At 36.0% G+C, this 24571-nt stretch overlaps 1 protein-coding gene across 1 annotated transcript in view; it reads left to right on the top strand.

Moving 5' to 3' along the window:
- LOC309673133 (protein SIX6OS1) overlaps nucleotides 1-24571 on the top strand; it is a gene marked incomplete at both ends in the record, with an annotated part of 31920 nt that overhangs the window by 2718 nt on the left and 4631 nt on the right. Inside the window, 11 exons of the mRNA XM_082484848.1 lie at nucleotides 766-892; nucleotides 6272-6361; nucleotides 10582-10769; nucleotides 11243-11285; nucleotides 11805-11925; nucleotides 13066-13160; nucleotides 17587-17726; nucleotides 18188-18267; nucleotides 20321-20406; nucleotides 20498-20562; nucleotides 21679-21746. Of these exons, the coding sequence (XP_082340974.1) occupies nucleotides 766-892; nucleotides 6272-6361; nucleotides 10582-10769; nucleotides 11243-11285; nucleotides 11805-11925; nucleotides 13066-13160; nucleotides 17587-17726; nucleotides 18188-18267; nucleotides 20321-20406; nucleotides 20498-20562; nucleotides 21679-21746 (1103 nt within the window). The remainder of the gene's footprint in view (nucleotides 1-765; nucleotides 893-6271; nucleotides 6362-10581; nucleotides 10770-11242; nucleotides 11286-11804; nucleotides 11926-13065; nucleotides 13161-17586; nucleotides 17727-18187; nucleotides 18268-20320; nucleotides 20407-20497; nucleotides 20563-21678; nucleotides 21747-24571) is intronic.

The following is a 24571-nucleotide window of genomic DNA, read 5'->3' as shown; positions in this document are numbered from 1 at the left end:
GAATCTCTGCAAGTATCATAGTGCTTGAGGATTTGTTGTTATAATGTGTGTTTTTCATTAATTAGCCTGTCTCCTGTATTCATTTATCATACATTACACATTCCCACCTTGAGTAAATTCCCTTTTCATTTTAATTTCTCAGTTTCTGTTTCTAGTAACAATTTGCTTGTATGCCTTTAGTGATGTTTTTATTTTTCCTTTCTTGTAGTCAAAATATTTCAAAATATTTGTGTTTCATATTGTTGTGGACTTCTGTAAAAGAAAACAAATATTTGAAAAAGACCTTTATCTCAAGCAACTTCTGTACTACAATCAGTCTCCCCAGTTGCAAGCATAACTGAGGGCAAAGTGGCTTACACTCTGATTTCCCTGTATACTCCTTCTGGTATCTGCAGGCACTGTGGACTGCAAAAAAAAAGAAGGGTCGGCTCTAACTGTTAAGAGTGCTTTGATTTTTACTACTATTAGTTACTTCAGTTTTATATAGACTGGGATGCAGAAACAGCACAAATAATTTTTTTTCTTCCAAAGTCAGTCTCACAATACTAGATGATAATTGAGGTACTTGCCACACAGTTGAAACTCTCTACATTTTTGACTCACTTTGTTGTTGCTTTGCTTAGTTGCAGGCTGTCCATTCATCTGGCACTACTAAGATGAAGTATTTTGGAAGAAATTTTGAATCATTCTGAATGTAGACTTTTTATTTCATGGATATGTTGAAAATACATATGCTTACTTTTTTATTTTTGTTTTTAATTTCAGTGTATACTGTACAAATCACAGAAAAAAAGAATGAAATCGCTAGGTTGCAGGAAAATATAAATAACAGTAATGATGCAATTGCTGATTTGCACAAGCAAAATGAGAGTAGTAAGGAGAGCTGTAATGTGTAAGTATAATATAGCCTAAATTTTGAGTTACAGATGGCATTAAGAAAGTGAGGAAGTAGTGTAAAAATAGTATGTGTGTGTTCAGACAGGAGTGATATTAAAGAAAATTTTAGTATTCTCCTATTTTTTTCAAGCTGCAAATCATCAGGTACAAAAGCTGCAGTGTTGTTCACCCCCTGAAAAATTAGATTATGGAAAAACAGACTATATTTAAGTTTGTTTTAATTTTTTTATTAGACTCAATGGTTTTCAGAGGTCACAGGTACTGTCTGAAGCATGCTGAAGTGTTCAAATAGTAAGGTAATAGAAACATTTTTTCTGTATTTGGATGCCTTTGAGTTCTCTCAGATTTGAAAAGTATGAAGAATACTGTTCAAAAAAAGTTAACTTTTTTTTAACTAAAAAAAGTTAACAACTATCAGTGATAATAAGGCTCCATTATGTTCTTGTTTAATTCTGAATTTGGCTTCCTGAAATTGAAGCATCTTTCTACTCTTTGTTCACAACGTGTTTCGCATTACTTTTTATTCTATACATATTCTCTCCTAAGATGTGTCTTAGCTGCCTCTGCGTACATATATGAGTGTACTTCTACTATCAGATTTAGGTATAATTTTTACTGCAGACTGCAAAATTGTTTTTCTGGGCACACTGTTTTGATGAATGCAGTAGGCTGCAGTTCAGTTTTCTTCACAGAAATTTTTCTATCACATTATTAGTGGAAGTTTCAAATGCAGATCACTTTTGAGTCAGTAATTAGAAGTTTCTCAAGCGAGAATTTGGCTTTTTCTTACTGACATGGAATGTCTAATTTTAAAAATGAAAATCTCAGGTGTTTGCAAGGGTAGTTAAAAAGGCAAATCTGTATGTGACAACATAGAGAGTTTGGCCCAGATGATATAATCCTGTCTTTTCATTGCAACATTCATCTCTCCACAATCTGTCTAGTTCCTTGGCAGCTGAAATGATGATTTGTTAGCAAATTCTATCAATTTTGTTTTCTTGCAATTCTGTACCTAAAGATAAGTACTTGAATAAAAATGTCTGTAACTTGTATTTGAAATTTTATTTTAGGATATGAATGGAGGATGTGGGTGTTTCTAAGAATAAAAAGAGAAGTAAAGATAGCATCAGGGTCCTTTCTAGGTTTATTTTGAACTATCTGAAAAGAGAAGAAAGAAAGGAATCATTGGTGAATGAAGTGGGTATAGTGACTAGGTGTTTGAATCAATTGCCATCCCATACTGATTTGTAGCTTTATCCTAAAAAGAGTTAGGAAAAGATTTGACCTTGACAAGAAAATTCCAATTTTCCTTTACATCAAATTCTTGCCTCCAGTGCAGTATAAAATGAACAGTTTACTAAGGTTCTGAAACCACTCACTCTGCTTCCTTAGATGTCTTTTGAAGTTGCAAATCTGTTTGCAAATCACAAACCGTTAAGTGATGCAATTAAAGAAATAAAAAATTAAGCATAGAACTAAGGATCTGATCTAAATTTTAATCATTGAATTCAATGGGGTTTGGCTCAGGTCCTACAAAGAATAATTAATGGCATTAGTGTAGAGAGACTGAAAATGAGAAGTGACTCATTAATGAATACATGTATTCATAGAAGGACAATGCTTGCAGAAGAGTAGAGACTTTGTGTCTTAAATTATTGAAAATGTCATTTAACGACATACTGAAAACTGCGATAAACAAGCCCTAGCTATAAGATCAGACAATTAGAGCACTTACGTAGTAGAGTAATCTCAAACTTTTAAAATTATTCTTGTTGATACTCTGTATATACTGGACACAATTCTAATGTTGATTTTGTAAAATCAAATATTGTTTTGGAGTCACAGTCACCCTTATAGTTGACTAATTGTCATTAATGCTCAATAGAGGTCTCAAAGAAACACCTTTTTGTCTGGATTACTAGACATCTTAAGTATATTGAAGCATGTTGGAAGACTGAGAAAAATATGGGATATTTAACAAGTCTACAGAAAATATGATATATGAGACAGGTGTATTGGGAGACTACTGTGTTTTCTAAATAAATCCATATTGGTCTGTGTAACAAAGAACTGGAGACACAAAATGACCAAAATGATATATATATTTTTAGACAAATTACGACATTTTTCTAATATTTAGTTTCTTGAATGATTCAGACTAGAAATGCTGATCCCAGAACAATAAGAAGTGTTGAAATACTGCTGTTGGAACCTATTCCTATTTTATTGTTTCTCTTCTATTTTTTAAAACTCGTGTTCAAGGATGATGAGATTTCATGGAAATAAGAAAGAAAAAAAATCCAGATGAACTCAGAATGTTGCTAATATGTAAAATAAATTGTTGTTTTGTTCCACCAGTTAACTACAGGATATTTTTATTGTTTTCAGATTAGCGTGGATAAAGATTTTTTCATACCTTAGCTGATGAAATGAAGGGCAAATAAATGTGTTAGCTACCAAGAACCTCTCCGAAACAGTGATATATTTAGCAAACTAGTAGATGAGCTACATGAATCCCGGATACCTTGTTGTGTTTACTTGTTGTACTAAGTGTTTTTTGCATGTCCACAGAATAGATGTGGACTGAAAATGTGATGCACAACATGGTTTGTACATTGATTAATAAAAGCTCTATGAGTTTTTCATTGCGTGTTGTTTTTTTTTTTTTCCTCCAAAGAAAGGCATTGAATTTTCTGAGTAGAAGATCACAGTGTTTGTGTGCCAGTACATTTTATATACGTATATAAGTATGTTGGTTTCTACTTTTTTAAAAATCTGACCCTTTAAAAATTAATCTTTCTGCTGAATATGCAGTAGATATGATGAAGCAGCATTTTGTAATTACATTTTTAATCACCAGTGCTGTCAATTTGTGCCAGTAGTGCTAAATTTCCGGAATGGGTGCTGCAATTTCTTATTCAGCTTTTTTGTTGACAAACTTTACTGCTGTTATAAATGTTGATTATATGTTGTGTTGTCTCACCACCTGAGTACATTGTTTTTTGTTCAAGGTTATTGGACTTCAGTTCAGCAAATTAATTGTCAGGTCTTTGTTCTTTATTTATTTCCTTGATGGAACTTGCATTAAGTTAGCTGTTACTGAGGCCTCTATTTTATTCCACCTTTGGAGTGATTGTCCAAATGCATATTCATACTTTGTGTGATTGCATGCTACAAATCCTCCAGTTTTGAACCATAGGGCTACTCACATCCAAAAATGCCATTTGCTTACTCTAATCATGAATGTGCAGTGCAAAGTGAACCATATGCCCTCAGCTGCACGGACTTGTCCAGTAATTAATTCTTTGCTTTGTAAAATTGAAACCTTGTTTTGTATTGCCGTTTCTCACCTCCTCCTTGTTGATGTGAGTCTTTACATGTAACTGTATTTCTGCTGTTCTGGATTCACTTAGTGTCTTCAATCCTTATGGATTTTTCCTTCTTCTATTTCTTCAACGCTTAGCTTTGATCGTATTTATGTACGTGTTCCTAAAATTGGGTACATCTCCTAGGACAGATAGTTCCACTGAGACAAACTTCATTGTAGGTATTTGTGTTGCCTTAGGGTAGGTTGTATTCTGGACAAAAGCTGAATTTATAGATCACTTTAAGCTCCGACTCGAGGGAGGGTGTGCTTATTTTTTCTATAGAAAGTTCTCTTGGAGGGAGCATGTGATTTTTTTCATCGGGAATGGGATCTCTGTCCTACTGTAGCCCAGTCTGTTCATCTGAATCTCAGCTCCCAGCATCTCAGAAGTTGCCTGCTGACAATTTGTCATTACAGAGGCTATCCTATCTGAATGAGCAGTATTTGTCAGTAGCACATATGCCTATTTAGCTCAGTAGACTTAAGTCATTTTTCTGTTCTTTCCCTCACCTCACAACACTTTGGCATCTGTTAAGTCTTATTAAAGTATTACTCACTGTTCGGAGGTTCCATGCACCAGAGGTTTCTGAATTTGCTTCTTAACCGTTTTTAACTGAGCAACATCCTGGTCATTTGTTCAGTTGTAACTTTCTGTGAAAATGTCCTTTCTGATAGCTGTTGCCTCAGCTGGGAGGGTAGGAGACATCCAGGCCTGGATGCTCAAGCTCCTTACACCTTCTTTTTTTGGGAAGGATGCTGTCTTTTTAAAGACCCATTATATGTCTCTCCTAAAGATCGCACTGAAATTTCACTTGAACCAGAAAGTTTATCTGCCTGTTTTTCTAGAGTTCCCACATCCAAGGAAGAGGCATCTCTGATACCTAGAAGTTGAGAAAGTACTATTAGTTTACTAGTCCTAAGACCTTCGTGTCTTCCCTGAAGTTGCTGTGCTTTCAGGACAATCTACAGCATCCTGCTGTAAGAAAATCACTTCTGTGGGCTGTGTCATAGTTCTTACATTATAGGAGGCTCCTGAAATGCACAAAAAATGGATTAATTGTGTTTCGGGGATGTAGAGGAGTCACATGAGAGGAGATCCAGGCTAAGCATTACAGAATGGGGACCCACCAGTTTGCTCTAGAGGAATCTAATTAGGAGCTGAATATGAGCTGCTCGACACCTCTTGTTTGGCGACAGGTTTCTGGAATGGGTGCATTTAACAACGTAGACATACTATATAGCCAGATATCAACTCCATGAAATATGAAAATATGTGTGGATGATGACTTAGGGGTGGAAAAGAATGTTACTTGAAAGCAACTGAAGTTCAGTTCTCATTCACCATTAATTTATTATTAACTATTAGCTGGCGTGTTTTCCTGTAGGGGAAGAATTTGACTTCAAATCTAGTCAGTAAGAGGTGGTATGTGGACCTGTGACTCCAAACTGCCAGGTCAATGCTCCCAGTGTCTGGGCTATTGTGCTGAAGGATAGCATCTGTTTATGGCTGTTTCTGAGCGGACTTGCTCAGCACGTGGAGGAAATTCTGAGGTTGTGACTGCTTCTTGCATTTAGGTATGAGATAACTGCTGGTGATATTGGTGAGAATGAAGCTGTGTGCATCGTCAACAAGAAGATTGTACCTACCTAAAGAGTTTACTGATGGCGCTGTTCTGAGTACCTGGTACATGGATGTAGATGCCTAACTGCTTAACATTAGATTCCAAAAATTTGTGAAGCTCTATTTATTCCTTAAAAAGTGCTTTATGATCTTTGCTTATCCTAAGTATTTATATTCTTGAATTTGCAGCTTTAAAATCTTAAGAAAATAAATGTATGCATGTAAAAGCTTTCTGTACTAGATCTGTTTGTTTGATTTTCATAACATTAAGTAGGTTATTTGCTGTAGTAAGCTAACTGAGGTAACTTGATGTCTTTGTTTCTGAACAGCTTTTTATTAGGAACGACTACTTACATGCTTTACTGTTTTTTTTACTTTCTCCACAGCTGGAAGCCCACCTATGTAATTCTTAGCAAGCATGAAGAATATTTGAAAAATGAGCTTGAAGCTTTACAAGAAGCTACAGAAAATGAGAGGTATCTATGATCATGTGAGATGAGGTTCCTAGCAGTAGTACTTATTAACCTGTCTAAACTGATCAGCAAAGATAGTGCAGTCTGTGTCAAAAAGCTGATGTGAACTTTTCAGGGTAATATAAATGACTGAGTAATTAAAAGAATTTTCGCTTTACATTATTATGAGGTCATATGTTATTTTGTAGTTACCAATAGAATAGGATAAAATATGGCTTCTTCAAATTCAATTGCTTTCCAAATCCTTATTATAATTTTTCAGAACATCGTTCAATTGTGTACAATTTCAAGAAAAGCCCAAGAAATAAAGGCAATGAATGTTTCAGTTTTGGCAGAAATATGAACTATCAGAGCATATTTACAAGACCATACATAAGTCTTATCTATGAATGATTTTTTTGACTTTATTATGACATGTCTTCACGCATACTGTGATGTCAGTAGTTTCAGATATTCAGGTTTGGGAAGACTTTTTTGAAAATACACAGGTTTTATGTGTTGGTTTTTTTTTTCAGAAGCATCATTTAACTGAACCTAAGCCTCTAAATTCATATATAGACTAAGTAAGATAACAGTTAGAAGCATTCAGATAATTTTATGCTTTTCTTTATTTGTGAATATGCATTGCATATGATTATTAGAATATACAAATCAAGTTTTTGTATACTGCGCTATATTCTTCACAATAACCACAAAGCATGCAAATTCAATGTTAGATCCTGAAAAATAGGGTGAGTGGCTCAGGAAAGCCTGGTCTAAAACCATTTTTTAAGACCAGTTGTGGCTAAGATTCTGGTCATTATTAATTGCAAATTCAGTTCTGTTCAGTAAGTGGCATTTCAGTTGATTAATCTTAATTAATTAGATTCTGCATGTTAAAGAAATGATTAGTTGTGCAATGTAGCTGCCTACATTCAATGGAATAAAGAACAGTCCCTGAAGATTTTCACTGAAATGTTCAAAATGTGGTGTGCCAAGTTAACCCTCTGAAGTTCTTTTTAACACTCAGATAAAACTGATCTTCATTTTAGAGAGGTTGCTCACCTTTACTGATCTCCCTGTGAAGAGGAAGAGGTTGGTTAGCCCTATGGTGAAAAAATCATGGCAGACCCATCTAGATATCTAAGTACCAATTTAGAGGTGTAACTTTTGGTAATTTAAAATGTTGGCTTTGATTCTTTTGTTAGTGTTCTTTTTGCCAGTTGTCCAAAGCAGCAGAAATAGCATGCCTGATAGCCTTTAATTAACTCAGTTAGTAGCTTATCTGTCTTCTTCCTGTTCAGAGCTCTATATTTGGTGAAAAATAAGGCTAAATTGGCTTTCTATGAGTATATGATTAAGCCATTTTGGCTTTCACTAATCTGAGCTGACAAGCCAAATGAGCATTACTTTTAAATTGCTTCTTTAGATAACTAGTTTCAATTCCAACATGAAAGTGTTTGATCTGTTTTCCTGAGCTTAATTATACGACATCATGACTATAAATCATAAAAGAAATTTAATTCATGTATTTTACAAAAGTGGTCTCTCAAATATAGTCCCTCTGTACCGAAGCATGTGATGAGATATTCAAATCAGCAAGATGTGCATTGAGCAAGTTCTAAATATTTAAATTAGGAAGAAAAATAAGTACCTTTATAACTTTATGCGCTGAATGTGCTTTTTAGCCTGGCATTTGGGAACACTGAGGACATACTGATTTAGACGGTAAGATGTTTTAAAAAGAAGGGCAGATCAGTTTGCATTTAATTAGGCACTTATTAGTGAGGTTTTAAAGACATTCCAAGTTTTTTCATTGTTATTGGTTTCAAGAACACATAAGAACGCTTATATGAACTGGAAGTTCATACTGAAAATAAGTGATATGAAGAAGGAAAGAGGAATAAATAGCTATCCACATAATGTTCAGGGATTTTGTGGGTGCTGTCCTTTTCCCATTGGCATTAGATTAAAACTTTTTCTCATGACTATAATGTGACTTTCTAAATAGCCGGTTTAACTGCATGAACTGGAGGATGTGGTTTACTTAGGAAAAAAAATTAAAAATAGCAACAATTTCTCAGGACTACTATACTATACTATACTATAGCAATAATTATTAATTTGTGGAGAATATAAAGTTTGAGGATTATTTTCAGAATCTTGAAATGTACTTGCTACAACAAACTATTTTACTTATTTATATTTTTTAAATTTATTTGTAATATATTCTTAATTGTACATCAGCAAATTTCTTTGTTGGTCAGTTATTGTTTGTAGCATCTATTAAATTAAATATAACTGAATATTTTCTGTCTTTCATACCTGGAAAATTTTGTACAGTATACACAAATATTCAATAAATCAAGAAACTTAGATTCCTGAGACCACCTGTGTAGAAAAACAAATACACCGATGTAATTTTCTACATTAAATTTGGGAAGTGTTAATTCCTTGGTTTCACAGTGTTGTTCTATAACTTCTGTTCCCTAAACAGGTGTATTGAACTTCAATCAATATAATAGGAGCTAGTGCCTGGAGTGTAGCTTTATTTGAAAATTAAGATCTTACCTTTTTTGTTTGTTTGTTTTTTCCCCTGTGACTTTTGTTTTCCTTTTGTAAGAGCAGAAGCTTCTACTATTGAATTTGGACACAATTTCTTCTCTCTTCCATTTCCTGGACTAGCCAGCAGGCATCCAGGAGTGTCTGCCTTTCAGTCATGCTGCATTTAGGTGATTAATAGCAGTTTGAGATAAACCGTGTTCTTTAAAGAGGAGTACTGTATGTTTTGCAAGCAGTGAGAGCTGTTCCTTAATGTAGGCTTTATTTATGGTGCAGGTAAACAGGTGGGTCTCTGACTTCAGCTGCTATTATGCAGCATAATTTGTTTCATAAAGGAATTTGTGGCTAATCACAGGTGTACTAATAACTTAATTTTTTAAAAATTTGCCTCTCTTGTTCACATAACCTTTTCCTAGAGGATGACATTTCCTTCACCTTCTGTGATTTTATATTGGCATATTCTGATATCAAGCAACTTCGTGTAATAGTTCTTTCTCAGTTAAATGACTAGTCTGCGTTAATGGTACATGCTGGATGTCTGTAGCTGTGGTATTTCTTTACAAACATGTGCCATCTGCATAAATGCTCACTATCAAACTCTTACGTATTTTGCATATGCCTAAATTTATCTTTTTTTTTTTCAAGAATAAGGGGCATAGAATGTCAGCATTCAAAAAAAAAAAAAAGACATCAATGAGATAGTTGAATATTTGATCTGTTTTTAGCAATTTATCCTGTAAATTCCTTGCCTGAGTGAGAACACCTGAAAAAAAAATCTTTTCCAATGTATTACTATCATTGATTTAACGCAAGAGGATGGCTGTTCTGTGCAACAGCACTTTTCTTTCTCTTCTTTCCAAACATAGTGTTGATCGATTTTCAGGTTTATGTGATGAGTTACATCCTATTACTTGTTATGGTATCTGTTTGTTTTTATAGTACAATTTTTTCAAAAGCCGATTTAAAGTTTTAAAAATGTCATGAACATTAATGGATGCTGCCTATTTTAATAATTTGTAGCTATGTACTCACATGATGGCAGTGAGAGTATATTAGCGTAACATTAATTTAGTGGGCAGTCCTACAAGAAGCTGAGCAGTTTGGCTCTTTGCCAATTAAACATTTAAGTGTTTGCTTAACCTTAAGCATGCATAGTCCTATTGTTTTAGTGTGACTAACTTGTGTGTTTAAGGCTTCCTTGAGTCAGACACAGATTACTTAGCATCTCCTTGGAGGCAGCTCTTAGTTGAGTGATGCATCAGGCTGCTCTAAATGTGGGATGCTAGGCCAGATTCTTTTTTACCGTAAGTTTGATACAGCTCCACCGAACCCGGTGGAGTTGTGCCAATATACACAGAGAATTGGGACTGCAGTGAGTTTCATGATAATTACACAGGGAAAAAACAATTGTCACCTGCCAGGCTGCTTTTGAATATGGTATGGTCTACATTCCTTTCAGAACAATGAGGTTTGACTGTTTTTTACATCATGAGAGTATTTATTACATACCGCATAGTCTTCCTTGAAAATAGCTGGGAGGTAAAAAATAGAGCCAAATAGTGGTTCATTGAATATAATCTGACTTTTTTCCAGGACATCAGCAAGTCCAATTGAGCTAATGCCAGAAATTAATAGTTTTTTTTCCTTATACACAATGGCTTAAATTACATGTATTTTTATAGGAAAATGTATCAGGATTACATAACCCAGTATAAAGAGATTTTGAAGCAACACCGTGAAAAATATGCAGAAACTGCTCTTGCACGGGAGTATTACAAAAAACAGAAAGAACTTGAAGAAATCCAAAGGAGAGTTTTGAAACAGTCTGAAAAATACAAATTGAAAGAAGATGCTTGCTTGGATATTCTGGGTACTACTATTATCAATGCTTTTACAGTAGAGCCTATTGGTAGTGCACTGCACATTAGAAGTGCTGTACAGAAATCCTCTAATTTTCCACAATTTCTCTTAAGCTAATATAAAGGTTATCTTCTTGTTACACCATTTTTAGGAAAAAAATCGAGACTTTGAACAAGAATTTGGAGTATACATGCTAATATTCCCTCCTCCAACCCATGAATGTAATGGGGAGAGGTTTTCCATTGGGATTCTTGGGGTAAAAAAGTCCTATAATGGCTTTAGAATTACCCTTTCAAAATTTTAAATTTATTTTTCATATTTTTTTTAGTGCTGTTTTTAATGGCATTACTCTCTGTTAAACTGCTATTTCTGTTATGTATACTAAGTAAAGATAAGCACTCCTGATCTATTAATTTATCTTGTATTTGTAAAGAAAATTAAAGTTGGGAATTAATGATCTGAAATTAAATTTTATTTCTGCAGAGCCTGTTCCTTTTAAATCCCTAAACGATTGGGCATTACAGATGTATCCTTAATTTGTAGTGTTTATGCAGTTGACATGGAAGAAAGTTTATATTTACCTTTCACAACTTTCTGTTAGAAAGTATAGTAATTATTTATGTATTTCATAGAACCATAGAACCATGGAATGGTTTGGGTTGGAAGGGACCTTAAAGATCATCTAGTTCCAACCTCCCTACCATGGGCATGGACATCTTCCACTAGACCAGCTGTTTAGGGTGGCAGCATTAGGATTTCTCTGTGAGAAAACTGAAGGTCAAATAATACTCTTCAGTTTAAATTTATGGGAGCATTTTGAGGAAAGAAAATAAAATTTCACTTAATGACATATTTGTCAAAATGCTTTGTTAAGGAGGAAAAGCCTAATTGATGTTAAATTTGAAGATTTGTCATGGAAATGTAGATTTGACAGAGCTTTCTGCACATCTATCATTTGTGCTTATGGTATAGAGGGGTCACGGATCTGACAGTATCCCTTGCTTGAAAAAAGTAATGTTGCAATCTATATTCCATAACATAAAAGTGCTTGTTCAAAGCAAAAAACACAGGAAATGTTAAAGCTTGCTGCAGTTGCTATGCAAGATTCCATTGAACTACAAAAAGAAGCAGAGGAATTAGAAAGGAAAATTAATTATTTAAAAAAGGTAACTGTATTTTAATTTTATTTTATATAAATACATTTTATATATGTAGTTATATATACCACCATTATATTTTTGAAACGTAAAAAAAAGTAGTGTATTTTCAAGCATGTGGACCAACAAGATGATTGCAGTGTTAGTAATTATGTTTCTATAGCATCGCATATGTTTTCTTAGGGAAGAGGGGTTCATTAATGTAAAGGCTCTTAAAGCTTGCTTTCTATTGACCTCAGTTTACATCATAATTTCTGTCAAGGCACTGTGGCATGGTGACTTTCGTGCTAGCTCAAGAGGGGCAGAGAATACACTTCAAAATATAGCAGGGCCATTCCTTAGTGAGCCCAAGGGCTTGAGTATACAGCTTTCACAGGTCCTACTGTTTTTTAAGGCTCTGTTAATATGAATATTTACCCCCAAATAAATGCATGGGTAAATAATACTCAGAGGTAAAACTGGCTGATTTTAGACAGGATATCAGTACGGTTCCACTGACCAGAACCAGCACTGATTCCAAAGGGATAGTCTTCCAAAAAAATGACTTTGTGAGGACCTTTTGTCCCACTCCTTTGCTAGGAGTTAAAAGGTCTCTCCTAAGCCTGAGTAGCCCAGTGGGCCAGTCTTGTAAAGAGTTTGGTAAGTTTTTATTGTATTGCATCTGGATGCTTTTACCTCTCTGGACCAGATGATCAAGTACTCCATTTACTGCTGTGTCAACTGTGTCCACTTCAGCCAGCCTTACGCTGATAGAAGCATATTGTGCACAGGTGATGTTTTCTATTTATATTTTGTGATACTGTTTGACACTCATACTTACAGACTAAGGTTCCTAATGTGGTATGTGCTGTAAGAAGGGATGTGGTGAATTTATTTATAACTATCAAGGAGACCACATAAGGAGCTCCTTGTTCTGAATAGATATCTAGAGTCTGTGCTCAAAAACTTCTATGTTTATTCCAGTTGTTACTGTTGGTCCAACAAAAAATATTGCTTCTCTTTAACCTTGTTCTGCTTATTTCTTTAGACCATCTTGGCTACAAAAACTCTACTACTGTGCACTGATTCATTGGGTTTAGAAAACATTTGCAGCATGTAGCTATAATTTTTCAATTTTTTTTTATTTTTATTTGTTCTTTATCTTTTAAGACATTTGAAGAGACTACAGAAGATCAAAATAATTCCAAAATGATTGAAGGGAAAAATCAGAAAAGTCTAGAGAAGCCAAAGGAGTTTAAAGAAAGGTACACTTAAAAATGATTTGTTTCCCTTGCTTTCATCCAGCGTTTACACAAAGACTGCCACAAAACACAAATTGTTGCTGAATAATAACTGGCAAGCTTTTCTAACCCTGGTCATGGGATTTAATTACATAATTTTAAAAGTTTTGTATTTCTTGGGGTTAAGATGGTGGCAAATTTTGATTTTTGGAAGATAAACGTATCTGGAAACATACTATTCAAAAGTATTTTGTAGAAACCTTTGCTGCTCACAGCTACTGCTTATAGATCTATGTAAACAGTTTTACGAGTTTTAAATAAAACTACAGTCACTGTGCAGTCAGAGATAAAATACATTAACTCTACTAAACACATATTTGGAGAAAAAGAGTCAGGGTTCCACATGTCATTTTTCTTCAGCTCTGAACTACTTAAGAAATTTAACTCTTAATTTAGTTCTTAAAAACAAGCATGAGTGAAAGTTTCATAGACAGGATTAATGGCTTAGTAAATGAGTCAGCGGTCATTTACAACTGGGACTCACTTTAATATAAGCTCAATTACAATGACCGATAATCACCATCAGGACTAGCTTGCATTTACCTGGGGTCCTTGTGAATGCCGAAACATCACCCTTAGAGCTGACACTTTTAGACCAAAATCCATTTTAAACTGAAAATATGTCCAAAAGAAAAAAGCACTCAGTCAGGCTTCTCAGGGAAAAGAATTCATAGGGTGCATTGCTAGACCTGCCATTTGTATGTTTACCTCTGTGTCGTGTAGTCTTCAGGTGCTTGTACCTTCACCTGAAATTGTGCCTTGATTGCAGATAAGTAGATCTTTCTGGTTCTCTGAAGCAATAATTCTATGGCTTGCACTATGGTTAGAAGATGCTGTAAACATTTTCCAGTATCCTAACTCACATTGCCTTTTAATCTCCATGTGTGCATTTACATGATATAGCATATGGTATCAGACCATAACCTGATTATTAATTACTATGTTTTTCCTAGAGTAAATTTTAAAGTTTATTTATGTCAAAGATATCCATAACAAAAGCTTGTAGAAAATGGCATAAAAATTGTTTTAAAAATTTCTTTATGGCGTTAATGTATTAAAAAAAAAAGTCTTCACTAAAAAGCATAGAAGTGTCTGATTAAGTAATTACTGATGTTAAAAACAGGTGTATTATGAAGCTGTGATTGTAAAGGCTGTGAAGAAAATACAAACAGAAAATGTGCTTACATAATGAATCATATGAATTAAAACCTTTGCATATTCAAGGCATTGTACAAAAATGTAACAGTAGAATATGGGTACCAAAGGCTGTAGTCTCTTGCGAGCTGTTCTGCAGTCACAAGAGGCTGCTACCGAGCAAAGAGAACTTTGTGAAAAAAAGGAGATATTTTAATCTTCTGCCACAAAAGAAGAGGAAGATGAAGAAAATAGGAGTTTTACTAATGAACTAATGCAGACCAGCATGAAGAGAAACCAGCAGCATGAAGGGAAAAAACTAAACAGAGCAATGAAAGCACTGAGCAGAACGATATACAAATTAATACCCATGAAATGCTTTAGAGGGCTACAAGACAGGAAACCAACTTGCAAGTTAATGAATAGGTGCTGATATATATGTCCTCCTTTGGGCAGAAGGATGGCAGTGTAACTGTTCTTTTAAAAGGCTTGGAACAGTTTAGTTTGAATCAGTTATTGCTAGTCAGCTAGTCGTTGATTAGGCTGACAGCAAAACACATTCCTCATCTCATACCAGCTGTTTTCTCTGATCAGTGGGCTTTCATAGTGCAACAGTTATACAGACAAGTATCATAGTTAAAATTTCCAAATCAAGAGTTCTCATCAATCACCAAATAGGACTCAACTCTTTTGAAGCCCTGGTCTTGATTTCTCAATTAGAGATTGTATTTATTACATAGAAAGGCTGACATCTTGAACTGTGCTCTGGCATATACCATGTTCATTCTCTCTGCTTTTGTAAAATGTTTGCGAGAGCTTTAATTCCATTATTCCATATTTTTTTTTTCAATATGATTATATATTAATTCCACGTCTAAATACCTAAAATATCTTGCGTTCCAAGTGAGACATTTTTGCTAAAACTTCTTGTAAAGGATAATCTATGGCAGATTATTGCAGATCTTTCAGTATCTTTGTATTACAAGTGATTAGCTTTTACTCATCAAAGAAAAAACTTTGTAATATAATTATTGGAAAAATACTTATAGAGCTGTTTCTGGACTTCTAAATGTAAACATATATGAAGGCTCAACACTGTGCTGACCGCAACCTCATAGGCAGTTAGTAGTTACTAGTTATTATGGCAGCTAGTTATTAGAAGTCCTGCTTCCAAAAGGACTTGCTGGAGTGCACCTGATTAGAATACTGAACATAGCTTCAGTAGAGAGTCCTGATAAACATCAAAATAGCAAGTGTGATTCTTCATATGGAATCAAATACACTTGATTCCTATAGTGAGGATAAAATCATATTAATCTTTGGGCTTCATTATGCTACAAAGAAGAAACTACTGCTAAGGAAATGGGATTTTATTTTGACTTAAGAATATCTATTTTTTTCTTTGCGCTTTAGTAAAAAAATGTTTTCTATTTGGCAGTATGAATCAAGATAAAGATTTTTTATCTGCTCAGATGTCTACTAACAATGAAGTAGAGAAAGAAGATAAATGGTCTTTCTTGTTACTGCAATTTGGAGTATTTTGAGCTTCAGTATGCAGTTTGATTTTTCTTTCAGTGGTTATTAATTATGTCAGAGAAGTTGCACGTGATTTTTTTTTTTCAGTAGTGTTTTTGGGGAGGGAAGAGACCAGGTTTACTGCATACGCATAAAGTTTAACTGCAGGCTCGTTTGGAAGGTTTTGTTACTTAAAAATACGTATCTTAAGAGCTTCTGAGTCCTGTTTGTATTTCTGCCATTGATACATTATTCTGAATAGGTATGCATTGTAAAAGAATGCTTTAGTTCGTGGAGAGTGAATTTTTAGAAATACAGAGTTACTGCTAGACATTACAGAATCACATGGAAGCTGATTCCAGAAACTTTTAAAAACACAATTTGGCACCCTAAGTTCTGTAAAAAAATGGTTTATGGCAATCTAACTCATGACCTCAGCAGCAGCAGCCTTGTTCAATTAATTTTTGAACGATGATTGTGGTAAAGTGGCCAAATAAGCCATTTTGAACAAAATGAAGCAGTTTTCTGCCTTTTTTTTTTTTTTTTTTTTACCCAGGGTTCTGTGCTTAGCTCTCTGGTTTTATTCCTCTGTGTGTTTGTACTCTCTGCATATGAATTTAAAGGTACACCAGCCATATACATATCTTATTTGCTGTAGTAGTCGTTCTTGACATGGGTAATATCTATAATTACTGTCACTGAAAGAAATACAGATTCTTTTTAATTTTTTATTATTCCTGGGGTTTTTTTTGATTGATGTATTAGGTGGTATATGGTTTATATAGTTTGTTAGGTCTCAGCCCAGCAGAGCACTAGATGTATATGTAACTTTACATGTGAAGATAGTCCTTTTCATCAGAGTTACTTGACTGAGGTGCATTCATGGTTTTATGTGATCAGTTGTGCATGTATATTTAATGTGTTGTTAGGTCCATATATCTTAACCAGTGCTTCTAGTTTGGTATTTTTTTTTTAGTAGTGTTGCTAATTTTACTCCGCACTGTCTTATCAGGGTATCCTACGTTTTATCTTATTTGTATGTATGGAAAATTTAAAAAAGAACAAAATGACTGTCTTAATTCTTCATTGGTTCTGAATAGCATTGTTTAGTCAGCTATAAACCAGATGTAGCTAGAAGCACAGAGGTGCTAAGCAGGAATGCCAGAGAGAAAATAAAATAGAACTCATTATTTTAAAAAATGGTAAATGTTCCTGTGCCAAATAGCCACTTTACCCTGCATTGTTCTGCTAACCTTTGTCTTTCTACACTGTAAAGGGCTATTTACCCTACACAGATAATTACCCCACAAGTGAAAATACTTGCTGCAGTTTTCTCTTTTGTGTCTGCATGGTGTGAGTATTCCAGACAATCTCAGAGAGAGAGAAAAGGTGTTTTTAAATGTGAAAATGTGATTTCAGAACTACAATAATGAAGTACTTTGACTAAAGTGTAAAACCCTAAACTACTAATACTTTTCTTCGATACCGACAAAATGTAAGTCAGCAATGTTCTTATGATTGGCTTATTGCTACTTTATATTGTCTTCTTTCAGTGATATTCTCTGTCTGATATTATTTAAAGAAAACTTCAGTTTTTATCAGCCGCTGGAACTGGAAGAGGTAGAACCTCCCTGGAAGTGTGCATCTTCTTTGAAAACTCTACTTATTTGAAACAGTTATATTTTATGATTTCCTTTATTTTGAAGTTGTTAACTATTTTTTTTTAATTTAATTTTTTTAGGATATTTGAAGAGAGCAAACATCCATCTTTGCTAAATGAGAAACATCAACTGTATAAACCATTACATGTCCCATGCATTCCTCGGAAATTGGTCCAGTCTGTACAGAGTATTAGATTCTCAATGCAAAGGACAGAAACAGGTGCAGTGTGTTTAATGATCTTTCTGTGAGAATTTTGGATTATTTTTGTGTAAATGAAGGGAAACCATGATAAAAATGTATTAAACTGCTCCTGCTGTGATAGTTGAAGCCAGGCTTTCAGTAGAAGTTGGGTACTTGCCTGTCTTTATGTTCTGAAAATCTTCTATGTCCGATTCCTCTCTTATCTGTGCAATGACTAAAGTAACATGACAGGTATACCTGATGCATAATATCAGAAAAAACTGAAACATATCTTTAGCACTGTTTGCACAAATACAGTAAATATTAACTGAGTATTATTTGCAGCAAATTGATTGATAATTTCAGATTTTGTGATAATTTTCTTTTAGCTCTCTATTAACCGGAAAATGTATAAGCTTTGTTCCCAAGTACAGTTTAACAATGTCATGCTTTGGATACTTAATCCTATTGACAATATTAAATAATATTTGTTAATTTAGGGAGAGAAGAAAAAGAAAGACCTATGGAACTTTCAGTGGCTGCTAGCAGTTCCTCCAGGCTTGCAGAAAATTCGTCACAGGTATGCAGCTCTCCCACTGTTAGATACATGAGATTATATAATCTGTTTTATGTGGTGGTTTACATTTAAAACACTTCAAGTATACCTAGTGCTGTTATATCATACACGAAACTTGTTAGCCCTGTAACCAGGACGCTAATCTTGGTAATCTGCTATTACTTGGTAATCATAATAAAGAATTTTCTTTGGCGCTATTTCTAATTCAACTGAAATGACTGGTAGTCATAGCAAGCATTCTAATGCCAAACTTGAGGTGGACCATCTATCCAAATAATTTTGTATAACAGTTTTTAAATTTTAGAATAACCTTTGTAGATTCACTTGGTTGTAGGCAGCAAATTTTTGGAATTCTAAAGGAAGAACCTAATCTTCTATTACTGGTTAATTGTCAGCCGTCTATTCCATAATGAAGGATTTCGTAAAGGACTAAATGTGCAGGATGCTATACAGGACTGCTTACAGTTAACAGCCCAGTTCTGAGGTTTAACCAGAAACAAAACCCTGGGCTGAAGGGATAAAACCGTGTGCAACATTGCTTTGTACATTTGTGGAATCCACAACTACATTTTCCACCTCTCACCCATAAACAAATGTTCCTATGGCACTTTTTTGAAAAAGTGGAGTGTATTTCCGCTTAATATCTTAAATACACAAACACAATAAACCAATCCAGAAACAAGTTGGAAGAACAACTTGCACAGTTATGAAAACCGCTAATGAAATCTCATTAAGTGCAAGAACATTCATAGGACCAATAGATTGTTAAAATATAAAAGGAGTACTCAGATAAGGTAAGGCCATAAGAGGTCAAATAAATAGTTTGCAATGGTGTTCTCTATGCAGAAGCTTGGGGAAGTTTCTATACCAAACCCGTTCCTTATAAAGGACATCTCACTGGATCTGCTTAAAAGCAAATTTTAAAGAACAACAAAAATGATCAAGTAAAAAATTAACAGAACCACTTGTGATTTTCTTAAGAATTTCAAGGGAACTGAAGGATAAAGTGAGTGAATCACTAAATGTTTTAGAGTCAAGCCTGTGGTAGAAGAAGAAACCTTCATAAGACAACATGAAGGGCAGTGGCTAGACTGAGCGGAACAAGACCAGGAAAAATGTCAAGCAATTCTGATTTGTGACTGGCAGAGGGAGTTGGACACGATGAGGATGATGGAAGGGCTGTTGCCAGGGTAATGCAGAGAGGATGGGAATCTGTGACCTAAAATTGCACTTAGAGAATAGTGGGAAGCAGTAAGTCAAGGTGAAGGGAACTTTAAGAAAGGGTGATTGCAACAAGGAAAAGAAGATGGAGTCCAAGGAAAAATAAAAAGATTGAAAGAAAGGAGGTTGCTATGCTTCAGGAGAGGAGTGCTGTAAACTACAGGAGTTGAGTGGCAGACAGATTCTGCATAACCAGACCTTTTGTCCCCCACTCTGAACTGAGTTCAATTTGATATATATTGCAAATTAAAAACAAACCAGAACTAGCAGCTCCCTGTGAAATAACGAGTTATCTGATGCTGAGGCATAGATTCCTAGTGCCACTAGGTTCTTTAGGCACAAATACATCCAACATATAAGAGTTGGGGCTTCTGATCTCATGAAAATCTCTGAGGCAGGAGTATTTCCATGTATTCCGCAGATTTTCAGTCCAAACAGGATACATATTCACAGATGTGCATACTCACTGTAGTCCTTGGATGTGGAGACGGGCCTGGCTCCAGCCCTTTCTGTGCTGTCAATCAGGAGCAACCTGGCTGCAGTAGTAGAAAACCTGGATAAAGTTTGAAAATTATGTAATGTTATTTGTACAACAGAAAAATTAATTATTCACCTCTAGTCATCAATGCTATGAATGAGACTTGATAAAAAATTATAGAAGTTGTTTTGCGTATCATGCTGTTAAAATGTACCTAAAGCAAATATAGGCAAAATAATTTTTATGTTGCCTGACCCCTAAAGAAGGGACTTCCACAGTCTAAGGAGAAATCAGAGTGATATCATTGAAGTGACAATTTCATATGCTGGCTTATTTGAATTTTTTGCTATGTTCTAGGTGGTTATTGACACTGCAGGGACTAATAACCCACAAATTGCCCAAGTTCCATCAATAACAAGCTTACAAAACCAAATGCAATTCAGGTAACTTTTCTTTAATAAAGTCGGTTTTGTTCTTGAGATTAATTTTTATGGAAATAATCCATATACAGACCAAGTAATTTTTGTGTTTCAGACTGGTAATTCCTCCAAAGCAGATGAGTTCTAATCAACAGTTCGAGAGTGAAAATGCAGTAACAGGTAAAGTACCACTGTCATTTTTTGATAGGATGTGCAGTTACTGTATGCTCGATCACATAACTATAAAAGAGAAAATTCTAGGGGCCAAATTTTCATTCTGTCCACCATTTGTTTTTCTTTCCCCCCTTCATTATCTAGTTCAAACTTTGAGTATAGCAGAGAGGCAGTGTCCTAATTTAAATAGAGACTGAACTGTGCAGTAATGTGGGATTCATTCTGCATTCACCATTGCTAATGAAAGGAACCTTCCAGCATGTCTTGTAAATCCATGCTCTAGCCTCAAATTACTTGGGTAAAATGACATCCAGTCTGAAAATCTGCCCAGAAGGCATGAGAAAATGCAAAGGAAAGGGATATAATAAACCCAGTAATTTTGGAATCTTGAAGCATCAGATTAAGATTATTAAAGATGAAAATTAACTTGAGAAATACATATAGAATGCTTACAGAAACAAAACAGGGCAGTTACAAATGCACCTGTAGTTTTTGAAATCACAATGCACTGAGCTTCAGTTTAAATATATTTTTTTCTAATTATACTGCCAGTTTAGATGCATGTCAAAAAACATAGTCTATTTTTTTTAATAAATAGAATGCTAATTATGTGTACTGAAACACAGGATCTTAACCCACTGTGCCTGAAACATTGCACAGTCTGAAGTTTAGAGCAGAAAGTCTGATAACATTCTTATTTCTCATCCCGGCATTTGCCCAGTTCCTTAAGATACACTTCATCAGTGTCATATGGATGTGCTTTTTATATTGTTTCCACCTGGTTTCTGTTGACTGGTATTAGCACTCTCAGAGGGCAATAGCTGCATTAGACAAATGTAGGACTCTTAGGGAACAATAGCTGGGTTTGAAGAACTTACCAAACCATATCAAGCAGACTAAGCATTGCTTTAATGACAGTGAGTAAGTGGCAGAACAAGAGGTAACTATTGTGGACATAGCCACAAAGTGGGTTATTATGAAAACTACAGTCAGGACACTTCCTTAGCGATAGCAATGCTGAGTTAGTAAACCTTTCTCAAGGATTCTTTCCCACAACGTAATTTTTATTTATCCATTTAAAATGCTCTTATAATACAAGCAGTGCTCTCTTTTTTTATATAGCAAACCAAGAGGCCAAATGTGATAAAGAAGCAGAAGATGAGCCAAAGGATTCCTCATATATACCTCAAGTAAGCAAAGCATTTCTTATGTCATAAGTAATTATTTTATTTAGAATTGTCAAACTATCTTGATGTATTTGAATCTATTGGCAAGAGGTAAGTCTCGGAAATCCACTTGGTGGATAAGGAACTGGCTGGCTGGTCGCACTGAAAGGTCAACAGTTTGATGTCCAAGTGGCGAGCAGTGACAAGTGGCATTCTTCAGGGGTTGGTACTGGGACCGGTGTTGTTCAGCATGTTTGTTGGTGACATGGACAGCGGAATTGAGTGCACCCTCAGCAATTTTGCTGATGACACCAAGCTGTGTGGCGTGGTTGACATGCTGGAGGGAAGGGATGCCATCCAGAAAAGTCCAGGACCGTGGACAGGCTTGAGAGGTGGGCCCATGTCAACCTCATGAAGTTCAACAAGGCCAAATGCAAGGTCCTACACATGGGCCAGGGCAATCCCAAGCACAAATATAGGCTGGGCAGAGAATGGATTGAGAGCATCCCTAAGGAGAAGGACCTGAGGGTGTTGGTTGATAAGAAGCTCAATGTGACCTGGTAATGAGCGCTTGCAGCCCAGAAAACCAACCTTATCCTGGCCTGCATCAAAAGAAGTGTGGCCAGAAGGCTGAGGGAGATGATTCCTGTACTCGGCACTGGTGAAGCTCCACCTCAAGTACTGCGTTCAATTTTGGGCCCCTTACTACAAGAAGGACATTGAGGTGTTGGAGCGTGTCCAGAGAAGGGCTACAAAGCTGGTGAGGGGTCTGGAGGACAAATCTTATGTGGAACGACTGAGGGAACTGGGGTTGTTTAGCCTGGGGAAGGGGAGGCTGAGGGGAGATCTTATCACCCTCTACAACTACCTGAAAGGAGGTTGTAGAGAGGTGGGAGCTGACCTCTTCTTCCTGGTGACAAGTGATAGGACGAGAGGAAATGGGTTCAAGTTATGTCAGGGGAGGTTTAGATTGGATGTTAGGAAACATTTTTTCACTGAAAGGGTTATTAAACATTGGAAAAGGCTGCCCAGGGAGGTAGTGGATTTGCCACCCCTGGAGGTGTTTAAAAAAAGGATAGATGTGGTACTTAGGGACATCGTTTAGAAGTGGTTTTTGTCAGGGTAGGTTAATGGTTGGACTTGATGATCCTAAAGGTCCTTTCCAACCTCAGCAATTCTATGATTCTATGATTCTGCTCCTCTACTCTGCTCTCTTGAGACTCCACCTGGAGTACTGCATCCAGCTTTGGAGTCCTCAGCACAAGAAGGACATGGAACTGTTGGAGCGGTTCCAGAGGAGGGCCACAAAGATGATCAGAGGGCTGGAGCACTTCTATGAAGATGGGCTGAGAGAGTTGGGGTTGTTTAGTCTGTAGAAGAGAAGGCTCTGGGAAGACCTTATAGCAGCCTTCCAGTATCTGAAGGGGGCCTACAAGAAAGCTGGAGAGGGACTTTTACAAGGGCATGTAGCGACAGGACGAGGGGGAATGGCTTCAAACTGGAAGAGAGTAGATTTAGATTAGATATCCGGAAGAAATTCTTCACTATGAGGGTGATGAGGCACTGGAGAAGGTTGCCCAGAGAAGTTGTGGATGCTCCATCCCTGGAAGTGTTCAAGGCCAGGTTAGATGGGGCTTTGAGCAACCTGGTCTAGGGGGCGGTGTCCCTGCCCATGGCAGGGGGTTGTAACTAGATGATCTTGAAGGTCCCTTCCAACCTGAACCATTCTATGATTCTACGATTCTATGAAATCGGCAAAATAACTCATTATAAGGCACCTAACAGGTGAGAAGCCAATCAGTGCCTTCTAATTACTAATATAGTGATCACAGTATCACAGTATGCTAGGGATTGGAAGGGACCTCAAAAGATCATCTAGTCCAATCCCCCTGTCGGAGCAGGAACACCTAGATGAGGTTGCACAGGAAGGCGTCCAGGCGAGTTTTGAATGTTTCCAGAGAAGGAGACTCCACAACTTCCCTGGGCAGCCTGTTCCAGTGCTCTGTCACCCTCACTGAGAAGAAGTTTCTTCTCAAATTTAAGTGGAACCTCTTGTGTTCCAGCTTGAATCCATTACCCCTTGTCCTATCATTGGTTGCTACTGAGAAGAGCCTGGCTCCATCCTCATGACATTCCCCCTTTATATATTTATAAACGCTAATAAGATCACCCCTCAGTCTCCTCTTCTCCAAACTAAAGAGACCCAGCTCCCTCAGTCTTTCCTCATAAGGGAGATGCTCCACTCCCTTAATCATCTTAGTTGCCCTAAGATCATTGCTCTTGATCATGTCATAGGGTATTTAGGATGACTGTCGTATGCACATAGTGTTTTTTGTATAATTTGGTGCATATAATTTTTATCAGTGTGAGCTAATGAAACATTTTTAAAAAATGTTTGCACTTGAAATTCATTTCTCCCACAAAACCATAGTGAATAGGCTCTACGCTGGCTGCATAGTCTGTATGGCTCCATTGGCACTGCTTTTACTAGCTGTGTCTGAATGTGAGATCAGGCTCACCATGTCATAATATTCAATATTGTGTGTACAGCTTGAATATATATGTGATATCAAGATGTGGTCTAACACTGGCTAGCAGCTCCCCCCATGGTGGGATGGGGAGTAAAAGGGTAAAAGCGCAAAAACTTGGGGGTTGAGATAAAGACAGTTTCATAAGCATAGCAAAAGCTGTGCACTCTAGCAAAACAAAATAAGGAATTCATTCACTATGTCCCATCTACAGGCAATTGTTTAGCCATTTCCAGGAACACAGGGCTTCATCTCTTGTAGCGGTTACTTGGGAATACAGATGCTATAACACCAAATGTCCCCCCTTCCTCCTTCTTCCCC

This window comes from Vanellus vanellus (genome assembly GCF_965231255.1).
Source record: "Vanellus vanellus genome assembly, chromosome: 6".
NCBI lineage: Eukaryota > Metazoa > Chordata > Aves > Charadriiformes > Charadriidae > Vanellus > Vanellus vanellus.
The sequence above is the reverse complement of the archived record's forward strand: the minus strand, read 5'-3'. Positions and strand labels throughout refer to the sequence as shown.